The sequence below is a fragment of the Condylura cristata genome, unplaced genomic scaffold (genome assembly GCF_000260355.1).
Source record: "Condylura cristata isolate star-nosed mole 26May11 unplaced genomic scaffold, ConCri1.0 scaffold00005, whole genome shotgun sequence".
NCBI lineage: Eukaryota > Metazoa > Chordata > Mammalia > Eulipotyphla > Talpidae > Condylura > Condylura cristata.
In genome coordinates this window covers 41,688,644-41,709,520 of record NW_004567106.1, presented here as the reverse complement: position 1 = coordinate 41,709,520, position 20,877 = coordinate 41,688,644, and the positions used below count along the sequence as shown (strand labels likewise).

The window sequence follows — 20,877 nt, the reverse complement described above, 5'->3', positions numbered from 1 at the left end:
CCTGTACCCTAGATCTAGATGCATAAATAAATAAATCTTTAAAAAAAATCATGATGTACACTTGATTTTTATTTAATTTGATCTTTGACCTCCAGCCCCTTTCTCTTCACTGCTATGTAAAAAAAACAAAAATCCTTCTCAATTTGTACTTCTTCAAGGTCCAGTCTGGTATTCTTAGAGTATTCAGTGTTGTTTCCCCTAAGAAATCAGCTGTCTTTCTGGGTTTTTGTGGCAGCAGCCCTGAGTGGCTTCTCCTAAGCTGGGGAGTTCAGCTTCATATTGGAGGCAGGAAGGATGCCATCATCACAGCCTAAAATATGATGCTCCATGCAGAATTACTGGGATATTTAGGACTCCACAGATGTATATGGGAACTCTTTTCAGTAGGATTTAGGAAAGATATCTCTTCATTTGCTCATCTTCCACAATTTAAAAGTGTTTGGGAATTGTGGGAGACTGAATCTCAAGAGCAAAATGGGTTCTTTCTGCAAATTTATTCATTACTATGTGACCTGATAAATTTTATCTGAGTCTTAGATGCCTAACACTTGGGAAAGGGTCACTTTATACCTGAAGAGAAAAATACATGTTGGAAGTCATGTAGAAGTATCAAAAGAACAACGTGAAGACACTGGGTATTACAATAACTCTTAAAATAATAAAAGAGGAGTTGCCTGAGCAGTGGGGAAGAGCATTTCAGATTTGTGTTTTCTTTAAGGAAGCCTCGGCTTCTGGCTCGACGAAACAGGAACCACTAAAAGTTGTACAATCAGAATGCCTCTGGCCACAGAGACCCTGTGCCTGTGTGAGGCAGAGATCTGCCTCATGACCTGGTCACACTCCCCTCCCTCCACCTTACTTGCTAGAAATGACCTGGAGTGATTTGTTGAGCCTCTCCCGGAAGAGGAGGACATGCTCAACCAGAAATGTCAGAAGCTGAAATTAAATTTCAGAATTTATATTGAAGCAAGCCACCTTTTGCCCTATTAAAAATGCAGGTGAATTAGTGCAAAGGCTTTGGAGCCACTTACGGCTCCTCTGAGGAAGGGGTGAAGGCAGCGGAGACCCTCCCTGTCTTTTATCATGGAGGTACACAGCAGCCGCCCAGGGAAAACCAGGAGGTGAAGCTATAGCCTGTAACTTCCCCAGGACTGAAAGCCACACAAGGGAAGAGTAAAGATTAGTGCATTTGTTAGATGACGTTTTAGCTCACTACCTTGAAATGTACAAAAATTCGTAGTGGGTGTAAGCAGAGATTTACCCACACTAAGTTAGTCCTTTCTTCAGAGCAAACACAAAGCATTTGTATAAGTATTACAAAGGAAACGCTCACTAAACCAAAGAAGCCATGTGCTTCTCAAGGATCTTGAACCTTCTAGAAAGACTAAATTCCACAAAAAATCAATAAACCCATCTAATTTCGCTCTCTCTCTCTCTTTCTTAGATATACTCTTGAAGTGTTTTTATTTAACTGCTAGAATTAGTTATTACTCATATCCTCACTCTTAGCTGGTCAACTCACTGAGCGCCAGACCCTGTCTTACCTTCAGAACATGCAAAGTACCTTGCTTCTCACAGGTGCTGGGAAAATCCTGATTTAGTTGGGGAAATGGTAATGATATTAACCACAGAGTTTTTCTCACATAGATTATTTGGTAAAGATTATATTCTCTGGAGTTTATCTTTGCATGGTCAGACAGAACAACATAACTTGAACAAATAATTGTAAACAAGGTGATTAGGGTCTGTGTGCAATGTTCACCTGTCACTGTAGAGTCTTAAAGAAAAATAAGCTTATTGCCTTTTTAGTATATATACTTAACTGCTTAACCAGCATTGCTTACTCCTGTGCTGTGAAGTGATCACTGTAAATCATTTTTATTTTCTAATCAAAGGAAGACCTTTCACTACACAACTATTTGGTCCACTTGTTTCTTTAACTTTAGTCAGTGGTTCAGACACCTTTACTCCACTTAATGCAGGTTCATTTTACTTGCAAAAAGTAAACAATTTCTTTTACCACAGTCCTTTAATCAAGTCAGGCACAATAAACCTTGAAAAGGGAAGAGTAGGCAGAGGTTTAATTCACAGATTGACTATGTCTTCCATTCTTGTGGCCATTTGGTGTTAGCTTTTGCTGAACCAAAGATATTATGAGAATTCTGTTTGGTCCTGGTAAACCTGCATGACCCAGGACCTTGAGACTCCCGTACAATTTGACTCCCTTCTGCATTTTCATCATGAGGTACTTCTTAAAAGAGCAAACTGCCCAGACCTTCAACCAAGACTGGAAAACATATATCTGTTTTGCTTTATTTTGATCAGATTTGAAGAGACAGTGGGAAGGCTGATGTTGGCCTGAACTGCTTGTGTGGGGTGTTTTTTCATGCAAGGGGACCTCTGAGTTGACCTGGCTCTGGTTGAGAGGCAGGAGTGGGGGGTGAGGGGGTTGCTGTGCTCAGCATCTGTATAATCAGGTGGATGCTCAGGTTGTATTCCTTGAATGCTAATGAAGGACACCTGTACTTCAAGGCTTGGACACTAATTTGCATAGTTTGTTCCTGTGCAGTTTTCATACTATGATGTAGTTTTCTTTTAACCTTTTTAGATTTAATTTGCATAGCAACAACCTGTGTTAAGGGCACTAACTCAGATGAATTATCTTTTGATTCTTTTCTCAGTAAGCTAAAGTTTCCCGATTCCTGCTAGCGGCCGAATGTCCATCAGGGAGGGGGAGCCCACAGTCTCTATTGAGTTTATTATGATCAACACATTGTTATCCTGAGGACTCGAGATGATGTATCTACCTCCTGAGTTTCTCTTTCAAGGACTTAAGTATAGAAGCAACTTCTTCAAAGCCCTTATCTCTTTCTGACGCCCCTTACAGATGCTCTTAGCCTATGTGCAGTCACCGCCTTGCGGCCGCCTCTGTTGCTTTATGCCTCTGCGAAAGGCTGAGGTGGCTCCTGAGAACGATTGCCCCGTAATTACGATCTCCCCGTAATTACAGATGGCACATTCGCAGCATATTTATTCATTTCCTCCGCTCACCTGGATTCACACTGATTTTGTTTAGTCAACAGTCTGACAGATTACCCTGGGTGTTTTTTCCTTTCCATTGTACCTGTGCTTATCTTGCTGACACAGATCACTTTAAAAACTCAGAGCAAGAGTTTTGTATTTCTCTTGACTGAGATCAGCTTTTCCTTGACATGGCCAAAAGTCCAGATAAGGGCCTTGCTTCAAAGCTGTTGTGAGTTCCATAGGCTTCTGAGGGGGGCGGGGGGCAGGGGCATCCCTGCAAACTCTCGAACAGATGGTTGTCTTCCAGCATCCTCATCTTCAGGGTTCCCGACTTTCTAGCCTGGGTTAAGCCTTGACAGTTCCCCAACCACTTCTAGCTCCTCTGGATTCTGATACCCCCTTTCACAATCTTTTAAGGATGGATTTTATGCCAAGTTTAGGATCTTAAAGGACAAACAAAGGGAGCAAACAGGATTAAACTCATAGTCAACTGAAAACATCAATTTCTCCTGTGATTAGGGTCTGTTTGGACAAAGTAGATTATAGTCTTGGTTATATCTGCTGGTAGGCTCAAGTATTTTCTTTTGTTGTTCTTGCTGTTACTTGTTTAGGTTATGTTCCCCTCAACCTCCGCCCTATATTATTAAAATACATCTAGTTCATCTTGGCAAAATGCACTCTAGTTCATGATTTTTTAATCTCATGACGCAGTTTATTGAACTGAACTGTGAGGTGCCATCTCTGAGCATTCTGCCTACGCTGGGTCCTTCGCAGAGCCTGTGAACGGGCCACTTTGTTGTCCTGCCCCTGCTGCCAGGCACAGCTCCACACAGCCTGTGACTGTGATCCTTGCCTCAGCTGGCAGCTGGGAGTGTGACTGATGAGTCATCGACACTAATAGAAACCGTTTCCTCAATGACAGAGGTATCTCCCTTGGCTTCAACTGTTTGCACAAATCAGGATGTTTGTGCTGAACCCCTGCTTTCTTCAGGGAGCCTGGGATTTTAGTATCTTCTAGGCAGAGGGTATTTGCTTGGCCAGCCTTCATTAAAAATCTTGGAGAAACCAGATTTTTCAGATTCACTTTTTAAAGTTTAAGTTGTTAGAACAAAGACAGGAACCTCACAGGTCAGTTTGATATTACTGAGCCACTTAATGCTCCAGGGTACAAAAAGTTATTCTATTCTAAGAGTTCAGTTTTTTTTTTTTTTAAAACAAATGGATTAATGCTGGGCCATTTAGCAGGATCAGGCCTGTGCTTATTGCTAATATTAATATTTAAAACTATTTTATTAAATTCGACCATTAAGGGTGGGAACCTGGGATGAAAAATTTCCTTGGGCAGGCAGCCAGCCCTAAAAAACTTCTGAATGCTGTCTGAGTCTTAATGTGAGGCTGTGCTAGCCCTTTTTATAGATTTTGGGGTATATTTATGACCCTGGAAATATAAAATATTTAAGGGCCTTTGAACTCATTTATTTAAACTCAGAGCTATACTTACTAAACAAGGAAGTGTTCAATTACTAGGCAATTTAGGCAAAAAGTATAACTTGAGAGAGAAGAATACTACCTAGAAATTTACTTGTGGGGGATAGAGGGGTGAAAGTGAGTATCAGTTTATCTCAACCATTTGAACTCAATATTCAGGTCTGCAGCCAGGTGCCATTTCCCTAATCTGGACAGATATTAACGGAACTTGTCTTTGCAAGTGTCAGTCTGTTTGTCTGGTTGTCACTCCCTAAGATTAATTAAGGACCAGCTCAGGTTGGATGCTTTTCATATAAAGATCACCAAACAATTTTTTGACTGTAATGCTGCCAGTGGCACATCAATGAAAATACTATCATAAAAGACTTTCTGGAGGTGAATCTGTGAACCAAAATGTACTTTGGGCCTTCCTCGAATTCACATTGATATAAAACATGAGAATATCCCTAAATTCCAAGAAAATTGAAGTGATGAACTACAATTTATGTTTTAATCTTCATACCCTGAAGATTTGTTCTTGCTACCCATGGTCCCAGCTCCATATTCATGGGACTGTTTGAGCCATATTAGGCAATAACTTATAAATGACTGTGGACTCAAATGAACAGAGGCCTATCAGTCAAATGATAAAGAGTCTAATGTATAAGTGGCGGTCGAGTCTCCCAGCACCTCAGAGATGCCCTGAAGGTCCTACATTTGCTAGTTGAGATATTACCTAACCACAGGAGCAAAAGAAAGAGCTTGGACATATATATATCATATGCTTCAATAAACATGTGTATCATTGTCTATGGGAGCTAAATATATACTTAGGTGAATTAGAAAACTGGTGTAATTTTATAAAAAGGCATAGGCATTTACAGTGTGTAGAAAAAACAGAAAGGAGGTGAATGAAAGCGTGACACGCACCATACTCTGGGACCTGGCCTGTCCCGCGCTTCAGCAGCAGTCTCACTCTTCTTCCTCCAGACTTGATGAGTTCTATTGCTCTGGCGTGCGTCATGTCCCTGGTGCTCTCCCCATTGATTTCGATTATTTGATCTCCTACCTGTTAATTAAAAAAACATTAACTCAGCTAAAGATGGTTTTACTCAAATTGCATTTCCAACACATTAGAAAAGCATGCCTACATGACCAGCTTCCAGAGCCCAGCTGAACAGTTAGGTTGCAGCCTACTGCTTCTCAGAAGGGGCGCATCCGGGCTGCAGCCTGGATCTAAAGGAATCATACTTTATTTACTTTTATAGAAATTGAAATAACAGACCCCAGAAGTTGCTGTGATATGTTACCTATATTTTAGCCAGTATGGCAGAATCTATAGCTTTTAAACTATTTAGCTTTTCAAAAACAAAACCCCAAACAAATTAAAGAATATCCTTGATACCACAGCCTGCTTGTTTTGAATCAAGAAGTATTTTAAAGCCTTTAAATTGAACACAGTGCCAACCTCAGGCTTAGAGCAGTATCTAAGTCAGCATGTTGGATGGAATGATTGGTTTTTGGGCTTCTCTGAGAATTTTTGTTATGCATCATTTAAATTTCCCTGGGTGCCATTGTAATATAGCCTTCTTTGTAAATAGCAGTTGGTTGATATTCAAGTTTGTTGATGAGTTTTCTATCAGAGTCCCTTGAATTAAAAATGAGAGCTCCCATTCTTTACACCTGACTAATGCCCTTGCTAAATGTTTGCCATGCTCACACCTGATTGCCCAGAGCTGTTGGTTTTACACCATTCCCTCTTGAATTGTCAGAAATGCCTGGGTTCCATAAGCAATTCCCATTTAGTCTTTGTGAATAGATATTTGGAATAAAAGAGGTTCAACCATGAGCACATCATGCAACTCCCACAGCACCATTATATTCAGGAACCTTTGAATTATAATATGTTTCATTTCAGTGCAAGTCATTTAAGACAAATTAACCAGGAAAAACAGAATGAGCTTTGCTAAAATGCTATTTTAGTTGGGTTCTTTAAACAAAGCATTTCTGGGCCTAAAGTATATAATGTAGACAGAATTGCAAGTATATTCTCTATAGTAGAGCTTTGTCAAAGTGGTCGCTGAAGACTGGGCAAGAATGGGAACAAAAAGTTGAAATTATTATGGTAAGAAAGCACTAAAATAAGACCTCCTCTCCCATACCCCAAAGAAGCAGATGGAAAGTATAAAGTGTTTGTTGTTGAAAGGAAGTGACATTGACATCTAAAGAGGATTTTTATAAGGAGTAAGGGTTCCAGAGTAATGAAAGCAAAAAGTCCCCCTTGGTGTACTCAGTGTAGCCTTTGGCTGTATGGTATTTGGGTAGTGAGAGAGGTTACCTTCCCTAACATGACTTTCACATTCCATAGAAGAATCAAGAAAGACAGGACTAAATCAATTTGCTTTAGAGCCAATATTTGCAACATTTCTTCAACTCTTCCTAACCGGCCATTTTCCTTTGAGGCAATGGACACTGCCTGGAGTCGAGTAGCTTGCTGGAGGTCACATATCCAAGGTGGTGGCACGATGGGGATCAGTTATCTTCTCAGCAATTCCCATCTGAGACTGACAACTCGTGGCACAATATTAAATTGTAGAAGTAAAACAAAAGTTATGATGAAGTTTTAATAGAGTCTTAGAAGATTCTCTTCTAAGCTTCAGACTCACACAGCCAATTGATCACTTAACCTCCTCATGGGGATGTTCAGCAGGCAACTCCAACTCAACACCATCAGATTGGGATAGCTGTTGACTGCCCAAAGCAGTTTTTCCTCTTCATTCCTAATCTTGGCCAGTGGCACCATCATTCACCCAAGGGAGGAAACTGGGATCAGGCTGGGCTTTGTATTTCCTCAATTTCTCTGCATTTGTCTCCACCCACATATGTATTTCAGGGCTAACTAGTTCAAATCATATATCTTTGGTGTAGCAGAGGTATTCATAAAATGTTAGGGGAATAGAAAGGAGTGGTGTCTGACTCAGACTGGATGGGGCTGATAGTCAGGGAAGCTTCCTAGGGGTTCCCCGGGCTTTGAAGTATCTTACTGGGAGTAGGACTGCATCCTGCTGCCTGTCACTACCAAAAGTCAATAAACAGTCAGGAATTGAATCGATAAGTACCTTTATTTTTCTGATCTCTGGCCACTGACCTGAGAGGACAGTGGGCCTTGTACACTGAAGAAACCATTCTGCCATCTCATTTTGAGCTGGCCTTTTTAAGAGTTACACAGAGTCAAAACCAAACAGCCCAGGACAGTTAATGCTTCTGGAATTTGTCACATTCAACCCCTAACCCCCATTATCTTGACCCTGCTACATCAGATGGCATCAGTGTCTGGCACACACGTGGGCATCAATGGGGCAGGAATCTCAGTTCAAAGCAAGGATTTTTGTTTAAAGAAAATAGATCATTAGTCATATTAGTCATGTATGTCTGTGCAGCCTAAGTGAGAAAAGATTTCTGTCTTTGGGATAGCTTAACAAGTTTTACACTACTACTCATACATTTCTGCTTACACATCAAGCAGATTTTTCTTTGATAAAATTTGCTTGGGGCTCTGTAGGTAAAAGTTCTCTTCTTATTGGAAGACCAAGACAATTAAAGGTAAAGTCTCTAGTGGTTAATAGCTCATTGTATAAGAAAAAATTTCAACTCTACTCTATACATTCCTGTAGACTAGTCATATAGAAAGCATTAATCCTGGATTTAATCATGGCAGCTTCTGCTCAAGACTTATTTCTCCTTAAACATTCTTAGTTGCTTGTAATCAGCTAATTGCCCTCGTACTACTGCTGTACCACAGGAACCTATTTTGCATGATTAGGATGATGAAATGATCTTAAATTATAGGACATTATGAGGAACTGAGCTCCTTTAGAATTTTATGCCAATAAACAACAGGAATCTCTACTCCTTACTTCATGAAAGACTTATTGTGGACCATTTTTGAGGCTATTGACCAAAGATGACATTATTGTAGCTCTTCATTTACACTTTGGTCTCTCCCATTGACCCCAACCAGTCATGGGGCAGGGAACATTATTTTTGTAGCATCTATACCTGTGGCAATGCCTGACAAGTAAGCCCTCAGTTAATCAGAGTTGAAAAAATGAATGTAAGATTTGTTTTCAGTTTTATATTGTCTCTCTTTGATCTCATGACACTGTAACTTAAGCTTCAGTGAACCTCCATATATATTAAAGCTTTCTTAAAATATTGCTTTCAGCACTTGTAGCCGAACCTCTAGCATAACAATTTTGGTAGTACATTTTAGGAGATCAAATAAGATTGCAGTAATGGTGACCTATATAAGTACTACTAGAGAGAGGTTCAGTGGGAAAGAAGTGCAAAGTTTTGAGAGAAAGAGTGATGGAAGTTGAATTTGAATGTAATCATAAAGTGCAAGGGACAGAAATCAGAATTAGGGTCTTTGCTACTGTCTGCCACAGGTACCAGCACTGGGTGTCCCCACAACAGGATATCTGCACCCACTAGGCTCTGCTGGAAGAGAGTGGAGGAGGAAGTTAGGAAATGTGCATAGACAGTCAGGAACAGGATGCCCTAAGCCCCAAGTAACAGACTAGGAAGGCACCCTCCCAAATCCAGTTGAAAATGCAATGTTCAGAATGCTAACATAATAGAAATAGCACAACAGCAACACATGAAAGCTAGTTTCAGGAAAGTAGGCTGGAAAATATGGGAAAACTCAGGGAGGTAGGAGAGAAGTTGGGGATGGTGCTTGGTAGCCTTGAAGGTCCTCGGGTCCAGACCATCAGCAAGACACAATATGGAGACAACCAAAGACCAAGCCTCCAGGACTCCTTGCCCACTATGCCCAGTAAGCACCTACTTCTTGCCACCTCAGTGGCTGCCCTATAGAGACCCCTCTCCACTGGGAGAGCTTTCTTGTCTTCCCTTTTCCCCATCTATTGGCTATCCACTGGGACTCCTCCCCACTCAGGGAGCATTCCTGTTCTTTCTACCTACCTAGCAGTAAATCTCCTGTATATCTGTATCTTTGGTCTTGATGTTGAATTCTTTTCTCACCAAAGACAAAACAGAGAAGGAGCCTGCCTGGGGACCTCACTGCTCCAAAGACCCTGATTCAAAAGGACAGGGTGACTTTCAACTTGATAGTGACCTTTCATATGTAATAACTTTCACAATTAATCAGTTAGATATTACTTAACAATAATTAACAGTAAAAATATTTTTTCCAAGGAGTTACACTATCTGGTTAACCTTCCATTTCTTCCATTAGGACTTTGATTGAATTAGATGGGATCCAAGTGCCTTTGATAAGACCCAGCTCATATTATAAGTTGTGCAGAACTGCCTCAGCAACACACAGAAGCCCATCAAGTCAGTAGGTTTTTCCAGAGAGAAAACTTCTAACCTAATTGGAAAATGAAATACATGTCTGAGGGCTTCAAACTCCTGTGAATTTTATTTGCCTCAATTAATTCACATATCAAAAACTGCCTGAGACTCTTTATGCTGTATTCTAGACAGTAATCACTTAAAAATATCCCAATATATTTCAAGAAGCTTTATCCAAACAGAAGTGTGAAATAGCCCTTACGGATTTACAGGAGAGTCTTAATCAAGGTTCTGCTTGAGAATGTAGCTTCTTAGAGGGACCCTAAGGGGGATGGGAATAGAATACTGCAGAATTCTAAGACTTATTGCCTGAAATAGGTGTGCGCCTTATTCTGTGCCTTTATCATTTGTGTAGTCACCGATTTGGTCACTGCTCCAAGAATGTGCAGTCTTTGATGTGGGCACACCGCCCCATGGGGTTGTAGTATCTTGGCTGGTCATTCCTCAAGCTCTTCCCACCAGGAGCCACTACTCCTCATTATTTTCAAAATCCTCTAAATTACAACATGGAAATGTGTCTGAAGTTTATAGATGATGCTATTGTGGAAGTCAACATTACAATTTGGAGTCTTTCTCATCAACTTATTTTCCTTGTCAAATATTGCTAGTGCTAATCTTATACAGAAATCTTTATTAGGTAGTTTCTTTCTAAACTTCTCTAGTTGATCTTCTTGTAGGGCTTTAGTTGATCTTCCATTCTTCAAGCCCCCTGCATGCCCCACGCGTGCTCTCTAGGTGATCTCTTCCTACTAAAGTGTTTCTCGTCCTGTGCCTTTGTACATGCTGCTCCCTTTGTCCAGAATCTGTCCTTTCTCCTTCAAATAGTTGAATCCTACACATCCCTTTGGATAAAGCTCAGGCCTGACTGCATCAAGGTAGCCTCCTGTGACACCACCAATGTGGTGAGGTGCTTGTCCTTAGCATTTCATGAAAAGTATGGACCTTTGCAAGTCACTGCTCTGTACGTTTTCTAAGGGCAAGGATTCAGGCACATGGGAAATACCCACACATATTTGTTCCATGAATAGAAAATGATTGAAAGAAGGAGATTTTAGACACTGGTTTTAACTCCATGCTCCTTATTGTTTCACCCCAAAGTTAAAAAGACTTATAAAAATATTTAATTTGGTTTCATGATAGATGGACACAAAATAGATGTTGACCAAGTTAACATTAACATCATTATTGTCATCACAATGGTAGAAGAGACAAGAAATAAAACAGTATTAAACTGTTTAGAGTGAATCTAGGAAAGAAGCAGGTGAATGACGGAGGATATATTTAATGGGGAAATAGGGCAAATATTTCTCTGAAAATACCAGTGAGAGATTAAAACTCAAAAAATGTTGATTTGCTAAGTGCTCTTTTGGATTCACCTGCATGTTAGTGGTTTTTCAAAATGCTATCATTGAAAATAATACATTCTTAGAAAAAAATCTCATTGAAAGCTGCATTGATAACCCAAACTCAACCCCTAAGGGGTGGCTGCAGGTGTGATGACAGACAAGAGTGCAGAGAGGGAGATTTTAAAGACAAGCTGGCTGAAGTGAAGTATTTTCTATGAAGGGAAAAAGACCTACAACCATTCCATTTTCATATGCCAGTTTGACTGCTCAGGCAAGAAGAGACTGGGGAAATAATCTTAAAATTATCCGCCTGAGCAAGAAGGGAAAACTGTCATTGGCAGTTCAGCTAGTGGCTTATCCGTTTGCTCAGAAGTCACTTATGATAGGTCATGAAATCTGTTTCCCAAGTTGATTGAAAAATAAAGAAAAGGAAATCAAAGGGGAAACTTTACATTGTGGACTCTATGTAGGCTGTTATTTTCCTTCTCTGGATGTAACTGAGAGAAAATGAGAGATTATTATTCAGCATACTTATCTAATCAGATACATTTATTTCCCAGATGCCAGCATTAGGTTCTGTTTGGCCACTGTTACACTGGTTCTTGATGATAATTCTTTGTTTCCCTGAAGCCAACCATCCTGCATATTGCATTTACATTTTCCTTTTGTGTATGTGCCAATTCTAGAACTGACATGTTAGCACTGTGAATAGGGTGTGAGAAGGTATACAGAGGTAGGTGTATCAGTCAGCTTGGATTCTGAAGATAAGGTCAGATGGAACTATTTTAGAGATGTGGGTAGGGGTAAGACAAATGAAAAGGGCTGTTTGAGGCACTAAAGTGGGGCACATGCTGGTTACTACTCTGACAAGATCTTGGGGGTGGTGCATAAGAATATAGGGGCCCAGTTAGGGTAGGAACCATGAGAGAAGTTTGCTTGGCTGGATCTTTGGTTGTAGTGGGAGGAGCAGGCCAGGCCCAGAGCACCAAGCCTTGGAACAACAGGGGGAAGAAATACTCCAGCTTCTCTGTGGCAGACAGAATATTGTTCCTTCCTGTCCCCCCAGCACTCCAAATTTTCCACATCCTTGTTCCTGGAAACTGTGAACTATTACCTTACGTGGCAAAAGGGACTTTGCAGAAGCAATTAAGTCCAGGGTCTCGGTGCAGGAAGATCATTTGGGTGGGGCAAAACAGTTAAAGGGTCAAAATCTGAGTGGGAGAGGGATGGTTCAGAAGAGAGCAGAGGTCATGGGTGAGAGAAAAGTCTCTGTTGCTGGCTTTGAAGATGAAGGAAAGGGCTATAGGCCCAAGACATAGGCTAAGTGCCTATGGCCAAGACACAGACCAAGGCAGAGAAATGAATCCTCCCTGAGTCTACCTGAAGCTGGAGACAGCCCTGCTGCCACAGCAACTTGATTTTCACCTGGTGAAACCGAGTCAGAATTCTGACCTCCAGAGCAGTAAAAGAATATATTTGCTTTAAGTCACTAGTTTTGTGGTCATTTGTTACAGCACCATAGAAAACAAATACACTTACTTATTTATACTTCCTCCTTTCTTACTGCCCTCTTATCTGCTAGTTCTTATCATCCAAATTCAAGAGGAAACTAAAACGCAAGAGAGTCTAAGATATGCAGACATAGTGATCAGTCCCAGGCACAGAATTGGGAGTAGGGAGAGGGGATGCATTTGAGGGCAGGCAGAACAAAAGAAGCATGATCAGTGGGTAGGGTAGGTGCAGAGTGGAGGTACATTTATTTATTCTCCTTTTATTATTTTTTCCTTACATCTTTGTTGTCCCCATAGTTCTCCTGCCACCCATCAGTCATGAGCCATCAGCATGACATCAGATACCTCCGTGTCCTTCCTTCCTTTGTTCTGACCCCTCCATGCTCTTCTTTTGCTGGCGGCCTCAGATCTATGGTCAGCTTGCTAGCTTTGACTTTTTCTTGACTTCTTGTTTGGGTTCTCTAGATTCCACATGTAAGTGAAAACATTGAATGTAACACATGGAAATTGCTGTGGTTTGAATGCGATATACAGAGATGACAGGATATGACGGGGTAGTGAGTAGAGTGTTGGGGAGAGGAATAGGTCATGAGAATAGAGGCTTCATTACTGGGATTTAATTCTGTCATAAGAGACCCAAGAGCGAACCAGATCCCCTTCTAGCAAGTGAAGACACAGAACCAGGAGGCAGGCTCTTTCCAGACATCCGATCTGTTGGTGCCCTGATTTTCCACTCCCAGAACTGTGAAAAGTAAATTTCCTTTTTAAATCAACTACCAGCCTAAGGTATTTGTAGTAGTCTGAGCAAACTAATACAAAACTTACAAGGAATAAATTCAAGAACATGTCATAAAAACCAGGAGGTAGTAACCTTGTCCAGTTCATGATGTTTTGGGGGAACTTGATTTGTTTTAATAATTAATTTTCAAACAGCTAGTCTCAAGATCTCATTTTTGAAAGACAAGTGGCATCAGAGTCACTAAATTGCTCACACTTTTTAAAACTGCTAGACTTCAGACTTGCCTCTGCATACTATCTGCATCTAAGGATCCTCAGCTCTACTTCACTATCTCTAGCGGAGACCTGTTGTCTCTTGCCACCGTCGTCTGTCCACTATTCCTCCCCCTTTCCTTTTCTTTTTTGGACCATATGGTTGCCATGACCATGTCTTATACATCACCAAATTTGGTCATTCCCCTGTTCAAATATCTGCCCTCCTTGAACAGAATCCCAACTCCCAACACTAAGAAGATCGTCTAAGCCCTTGCTCTCCCTCATTGTCCCCCCCCCCCAGTTTATTCTTGCTATCCCCTGTGTTTAACCGCCCCCTTCTCATTCCTCCACTCTTCATTGGGTTCTCCTGTTTGCACATTGGCTCTTGCCCTCAACTGTGTTAGTTCCCGCCATTCTTGACTCCTCCAAACTCATCTTATAATTGTGCCCGTTCATCAAGTTCCCACTCACATCTGCCACAAAGCTGCTTTCATCATTCCAGAAGATATCTCTTTCCCCTTTCAGTGTCCACTGCCCACAAGCCACACCTCCTGTAGGGCACTTGCTGTTATCCTAGTTATTTGTGTGTTTATATTCCCCACCCATGCCTTTGTTGACATAACTGACTGAAAGTAGACATATTAGCTTTTGCACTGGGAGATAAATTCATGTAGGACTTATATCACCCAGAATATAGGCAGAGATCACATCTTTGAAGGCAATGATCAAGGCAGTGATCACATCTTTCACTTCTGTAACATTCTCTATGGCATTTAGCACAGTCCTGATTGGTGCCTCTGTGTGTGTGTGTGTGTGTGTGTGTGCGTGTGTGTGTGTGTTGTAGGGCCGGGTGTGGGGCACAAGAGGATGGGAGCAGCAGGGAAGACAGAACTGAGAGCATGATTGAGAATAATTGGTTAAGTGATTTGGGGTAAAGTAAATAATGGAAGTTTGGTTCGTAATACAAGCCCTGTACCCACTGAACCCTATGCAGAGGATTTAGGGCATGGAGCCAATCTTACTAGTCTTTCCATCAGTCTATAGTTTCCATTATCCTTACTTTGAGGCAGGGACTGAGCATCAGGGAGGAACAGGGGCTCACAAAAGCCCATACAGCTTAGTTCAGAATCAAAGTTTCCTTCTATAGGAAAAAGAAACTAAGGTATTTGATTTATTATTAACCTTTGGGGTTTTATTTAAAAATACACATAATCATATACCACAAACAGCTTTGAAGCCTAGTTCATTCAGGGATGAGTAGGATGAAAAAGAAGATCTTATCAAAGGTGCAATGAAAATATCTATAACTGTGAATATACCCTTATGGGTCTGGACTACCTTGATTACTCTAACTACTTTCTCCTTGAACAAATGCAATTTTTGATGTGTTAAAATTACATGTGTTGAAGTTTCAGAATCACACAGAATAATAGGTGTCCTTGTGCCCAATTTTAATATGCACAAGGAGACTGCATGGCAGAAATACTCATGTCTCCGGGGTCTACTATCTCTGTTTGGTCCTAATGAAAATACAGTCTATTTTTAATGGCTTAATTTTAAGACAGCTCTCCAGAGGATCTTTCCTCATTGCCACAATATTCAATTGTACTGGCAATGAATGTGTGGATTACAATAATTTCTCTATTGATATGCTAACACTGAATAAATAGAAAGTTAGAGTAGCACCGTATCACTATTATTTTGATGCACAAAATAAACATTATCCACTTTATTTTCTTTTACCATTTAAAGTCACGTATTAATTACTTAAATTTTACAACCAGGAATGTAGCCTGGTGCCTAAAAATCTTGTTTCCGTTCAAGTTAATTCAGATTGTCCATCCATGCATGAGAACAGCTGAGCTATGAAATTGGGCAGCATGTTTTCTGGCAATAATGAGGAGATAATATTCCTTAGGAGTATTTAAGTGACATCACTATTGATAGGTTAATTGGAAATAAAAATGTAAAGCTTTCTTAAATCACTAGAATAAAAAGCCTCTGGTTGATTGTAGCCTCACCATGCACTTTTTGAACTCTCCTCACTTTGTAGTTTGGGTTAATAACTGTCTGACGAATGTAACTGCGGCTGCTCTCAAAATTCCACAGACATCCCATGGCAAATCAGCTATTTCCAAAAAGAGACTTTCCCACTTATTTCTTGATTCACAGTCATATCACTCTCTCTACTTCTGACTTCTTGACAAATGAGCCCTGTACCCAATGAAATGCAGAGAATACTGGGTGGAGAAAAGAAATGGAATTTAATGTGAAGTCATGAGAGTTGATTGCAGCTGGGAATCTGATAGATGAAACATCTTCCATGTTCAGAGCCCAGAGTACTACTAGCTGCTATTAAAGACTTTCATAATTAATTATTTCAAAAAAGGCAGCTAAATTGATATTACTCTATCATGCATCCTAACTCGACTCATTATATTCAGCACTGTGTGAACATTTATATTTAGGCTATTAGATACATATGCATTTAGATTTCTATCTCTATACTAAGCTCTCAATTCATAACCTAAGAGCTTATTGTATAGTTGTGATTCACACCGATGATAAAATGGACCTTCACAGTAATTAGCAGTTATTGAACATGATTTTATGCCGGATATTTTCTATGCAAGTTAAAAACATTGTCTCGTATAATTCTCAAACAAAAAAGTAAGCATATACTCTATGTGTTGGAAGAAACAAAGAGAAAATTCAAAATAACTTTGAAAGGTGACTTTTTTAAAAATATTTTTTAATATTATTATTTAATTATTTAATATTATTATTATTATTATTATTTAATATTTTTGCTTTTTTTTAATATTGGGTGTGGATTCAGTTATGGATAATGCATGGTGATTGCTAATGGTACCAAGATATCAAGATGATCTCCGCATGGTTAGTTAGCCACTGACTGTAGTCCTTTGGGTTGAACAGCTAGCTTTATCACTCTGTTTATGAGAGAACAATTCGGATGCACCTCATGATGTGCCCTCTGATTCTAGTTCTCATTTTCTCAGTACATTTTCTGTTCTGGTTCCTGCACCCTCATCATCTCTTCCATTCCGTTGTATACATTCCTTTACAATCTGCAAATCTTTCTTGGTGACCATCCCTCAAATGTTCTGAGTTCACCATTAACCCTAACCCTAACCCCTATTATCTTGGCTTGGTACATTCTTGCAATGTTTTTGGTGTGAAGCTGCCTAGTCATTTTACATACATAGCTCACTTATCCCCCAAAGGACTGAGTATAAATGTGTAAATGGAAACTCTCGAATTCATCAAGATTATTAGAAAAAAATTCCCCCAGGCCTGTCCTGATAGAGAACACTTATTTTCTGATCACCTTTGTTTTCTGTGGATATCATATTATTACTGTAACTTGTTTGATTGAAGTGTTTCTAGTCACTAAGGTATAACTGTGAAATTGATTTGTTTTTCCAATAACTACTACCAGCTGTGCACGTTGACCTCTCCACACCTGCCTCCCCCTTTCCTGCTGTGTATCAGTCCAATTCTATTATTTTTCAACACTTTAGTTATTGAAAAAGTACAGGAGAGTTGGCATTTCAATCTACCTTTAATTAAAAACTGTCCCCGCCCACTGCATAGTAGGCTGAAGGCTTGGGCTAATTACAGGGGGCAAAAGGGTCTTGTTTTTCCCACTCCCCAGCTGCCCCTCACTCTTCTTTCTCAGCTTTCCAGTCTGTTAGAGAAGTTCAGTGGTAGGATACTTTACCAGGGACAGCATTAACTTGGAAGATCAAGTGTTACTTGTGGCAAATCTGCCACGAGTTCTCTGTGGCTGTTTTTTTGTTGCTGTTCTCTGTGAGACAGGTCTCAATTAAGTGTCCACTTTGTTCCAGAGACTGCTCTAGTGTTGGGGATATGATGCAAATCAAGGAAGAGAAGATTTCTAACCTCAGGGTATTTAAATTAAGTAGACATACAAATGATGCCTCTTACCTGAGGATGCTTTAGTCATTTCTTTCAAAGACCTATGTAAAGTTTCCTTTCCGTGTTGGGAGACACTAATGAAGTAGGTCTCTTTCTCTTCTATTCAGTATCCTATTTTCTAATTGTGTATAATAGCAGCCACAGCTTCTTTCAGCACAGGTTCCTTTGATAGAAAATATTCCACCAGATGGCTAAGCCCCAATCACCTTTTGTATGGTCCAATCAACCCATGGAAGAAGACAGAATGTAGGTTGTCCCAGAAGTCTCCCTCTTTGCCATTGTCTTTCCTTTGTATTCCTCTCCCTTCCCCAGCTCATATGACAAGGTCTCAACTGACTCAACAGTTAAGTGCCTTTTAGTTAAGAAAATACCATAAGTCTACAGGGGAGAGGGCAAGAATGATTCAAGCACCCCTAATCTTGAAGGGGGTGAAGAGAACAGGTCTAAGAGAACTTTGCCTCATGGATGGTGGGGCAAGAAGGGATAGTTAATACTTCACAAACTGCTTACTCTCAAAGATAAACTCTTAATTCTACTCTGCATTGGGAGAGTGTATAGAAGGACAGATCAATGGGGTTAGTTCTCTGAAATAGCAGCTTTCAGCAGATCACAGGAAAAGGACTGGCTTCACTCTTGGTGATTTTTCTAAATGGAAGATCTTCTATCTGCTGTGGCTTGAATCACCATTTCTTGGATAAATGGAAAGATCAAGATTGGGACCTTACATTTTCAAAGCACAGGGAGAGGAATAACAGAGTTAGATAGGGTGCTGAGAGAAGTTTGCAGACAGACTAATAATTTTACATAAGCATCCTCACTTTGGATAATTAAACAGTGACTTTATTTGTATTTATTATTAGCCATTATGAACATAGTATGTGTTTATTTTTAGAATCTAACATGCTAGGTTCTAGTCTGTCACATTATTTTGATTTTTCACTGTGATGACTGATGTTAGATAATTTATATTGTGAAGACATGAAGGACACTATAGAGGGAGGTGGTGAATGAGGAGCATGAACATTGGTACTATTAGGAACCATATGTTTGTGTCTATGATTAACATTACTTTTTAAGCAGAGATGTCAGGCAAGTTATTTAACTCCTGTAAATCTCAATTTCCTCATATGAAAATGGAGATGATGATGGTATCTGTTTCATAAGGTTGTTGAAGAGATCAACAACCTTATGTGGGCTATGGCAAGTATAAACTTAGCATAGTTTCTAACATGTGGCAAGCATTCCACAAATGTTACATTAAATTTTATTCAATGGGAGACTTTCAAACTCACGTTAATATTGAATACGTAAAATATTTATGATTGTGGTTATATTCTGGACTGAAAGGTGACATTTGGAATTTAGGACTCTCTTAATCAAGAGCCCAGGTTGTTAAATTATGGCTTATCGTCTAAGTCCAGCTCACTTAATTTTTAAAATTAACATTTTATTGGAACACAGCCATACATATTGTATATGACTGCTTTTGTACTATTTAAATATAGTTCAGTAACTGTGACAGAGACTTTATACTTCACAAAACAATTTACTAAAAATTCATTACCTGGCCATTTATAGAAAATTTGCTGACCCCTGGTCTAGAGCATTAAATTTAGAAAGACAACTACTTGTCATAGCTGATTTGTGCACTAATAGATCTGCAGGTAGTATGCAACTCATACTTGACTTTCTGGGACTCTTTGCAGAATAATAACTCTATGATGAAAATTTCACTTGCATATATTTAAATTGCATACTACTTAAAAATATATTAGTGCTGAGAATAACAAAATATTCATTCTCATATTCACCAGTCAGATTTGATACGCGATATTTGTTTCAAGTTGTATTGAATAAAAAAGAAAATCTTATGTCTGAAGTTGGAATTCCCTGGATTTTTAAAATTCTTTCCTCTTACCATAAAGGTAACTGCTATTAAGTGATTGGATCTTATTTTCACGTTCTTTTCCCTGTTTTTGTGACTTTTACTTGATATGTATAAGTACACAAGTAACACAGGGTATTGCAAATGTCATACAGTATATATAGCATTACATATGTGATTATATAATGTGGCTTTTTATCCAATATTATGTTGTTGAAATGTATTCATATAATGGCTATAGTTCATTCATTTTAGCTCCTGTATTATACTCCATTATAGAAATGCTCTTTGGTTCATTTTTCTGTTCTATTGATACACATTTCGGATTCTCTCCATCTCTTCATTTTGGAAATTAAAACTATGTTGTGGCAAATATTATTGAAAATGAATTCTGGTGGATATGAATAGAAACAGTGTATACACAAAGTACTGCAGTAATAACTGGAAGATATGTACATCTTCAAATTTATTTGATGTTGCCAATTTGCTCTCCAAAGGGGCAGCACCAATTTAGTTTATCACCGGCAGCAAATGGCTGGTGATAATTTCCCACATCCTTGCCAAAATAAGGAATTACCAGATTTTAAACTTTTGCCAATCTGACATATGTAAAATGCTACTTTATTGCTTTAGATCATCATTTTCTTGATATAAAGCATCTTCACAGATGTTTATTGGTCAAATGGTTTCTTCCTTCATAAGTTCCTTCATGTATTTTGTCCATTTTCCCCCCATTGTTAATAATTCATGAAAGTTCTTTATTATTTATATGTTCTGGATATAAAGTATATTTGCGATCTGCAAATGCACTTTATTAATGCGAGACTTGTCTTTCCCCTTGGTTCATGATGTTCTGTCAGAGAGACAAAACATTATGGTACCTGGTTTATCAGTTAATATTCCTTTAGGATGGTTTGGGCTTGTATGACTTGCTTAAAAATTCTTCATAGTCAAGGTGAAAAAATTTTCCTGTGCTTTCATCTAATAATTTTAATAGCTTGCTTTTCACACGCTTTAATTCACAGAGAGTTGAGTTTAGTGTATGGGATGAAGTAAAGATCTCTTTCTATCTCACTGGGTAACGATATGTTCTGGTACCAGCTATCAAGAAACTGCTCTTCACCCCTGCTTTGTAATGCTTCTTCACCCACATACTGCAGTGCCAATCTTGTCTGTCTTTTGCTGGTCTTCTCACATTTTCCTTTGGTTAACTAAGCCACAGCACTGCCAATATCCCATTATTTTGATCACTCTAGCTCTACAAACAGATCTTGAAATTTTGTGAGTCAACAGGTTTTCTTACTTGTGCCCT

General features: G+C 39.4%; 1 protein-coding gene across 3 annotated transcripts in view; it reads right to left on the bottom strand.

Moving 5' to 3' along the window:
• Positions 1 to 20,877, bottom strand: part of MAGI2 (membrane associated guanylate kinase, WW and PDZ domain containing 2) — a 458,519-nt gene that overhangs the window by 39,377 nt on the left and 398,265 nt on the right. For all 3 annotated transcript variants that reach the window (XM_012720830.1, XM_012720831.1, XM_012720832.1), the window contains one exon: positions 5,422 to 5,560. In XM_012720830.1, coding sequence (XP_012576284.1) covers positions 5,422 to 5,560 — 139 coding nt within the window. The remainder of the gene's footprint in view (positions 1 to 5,421; positions 5,561 to 20,877) is intronic.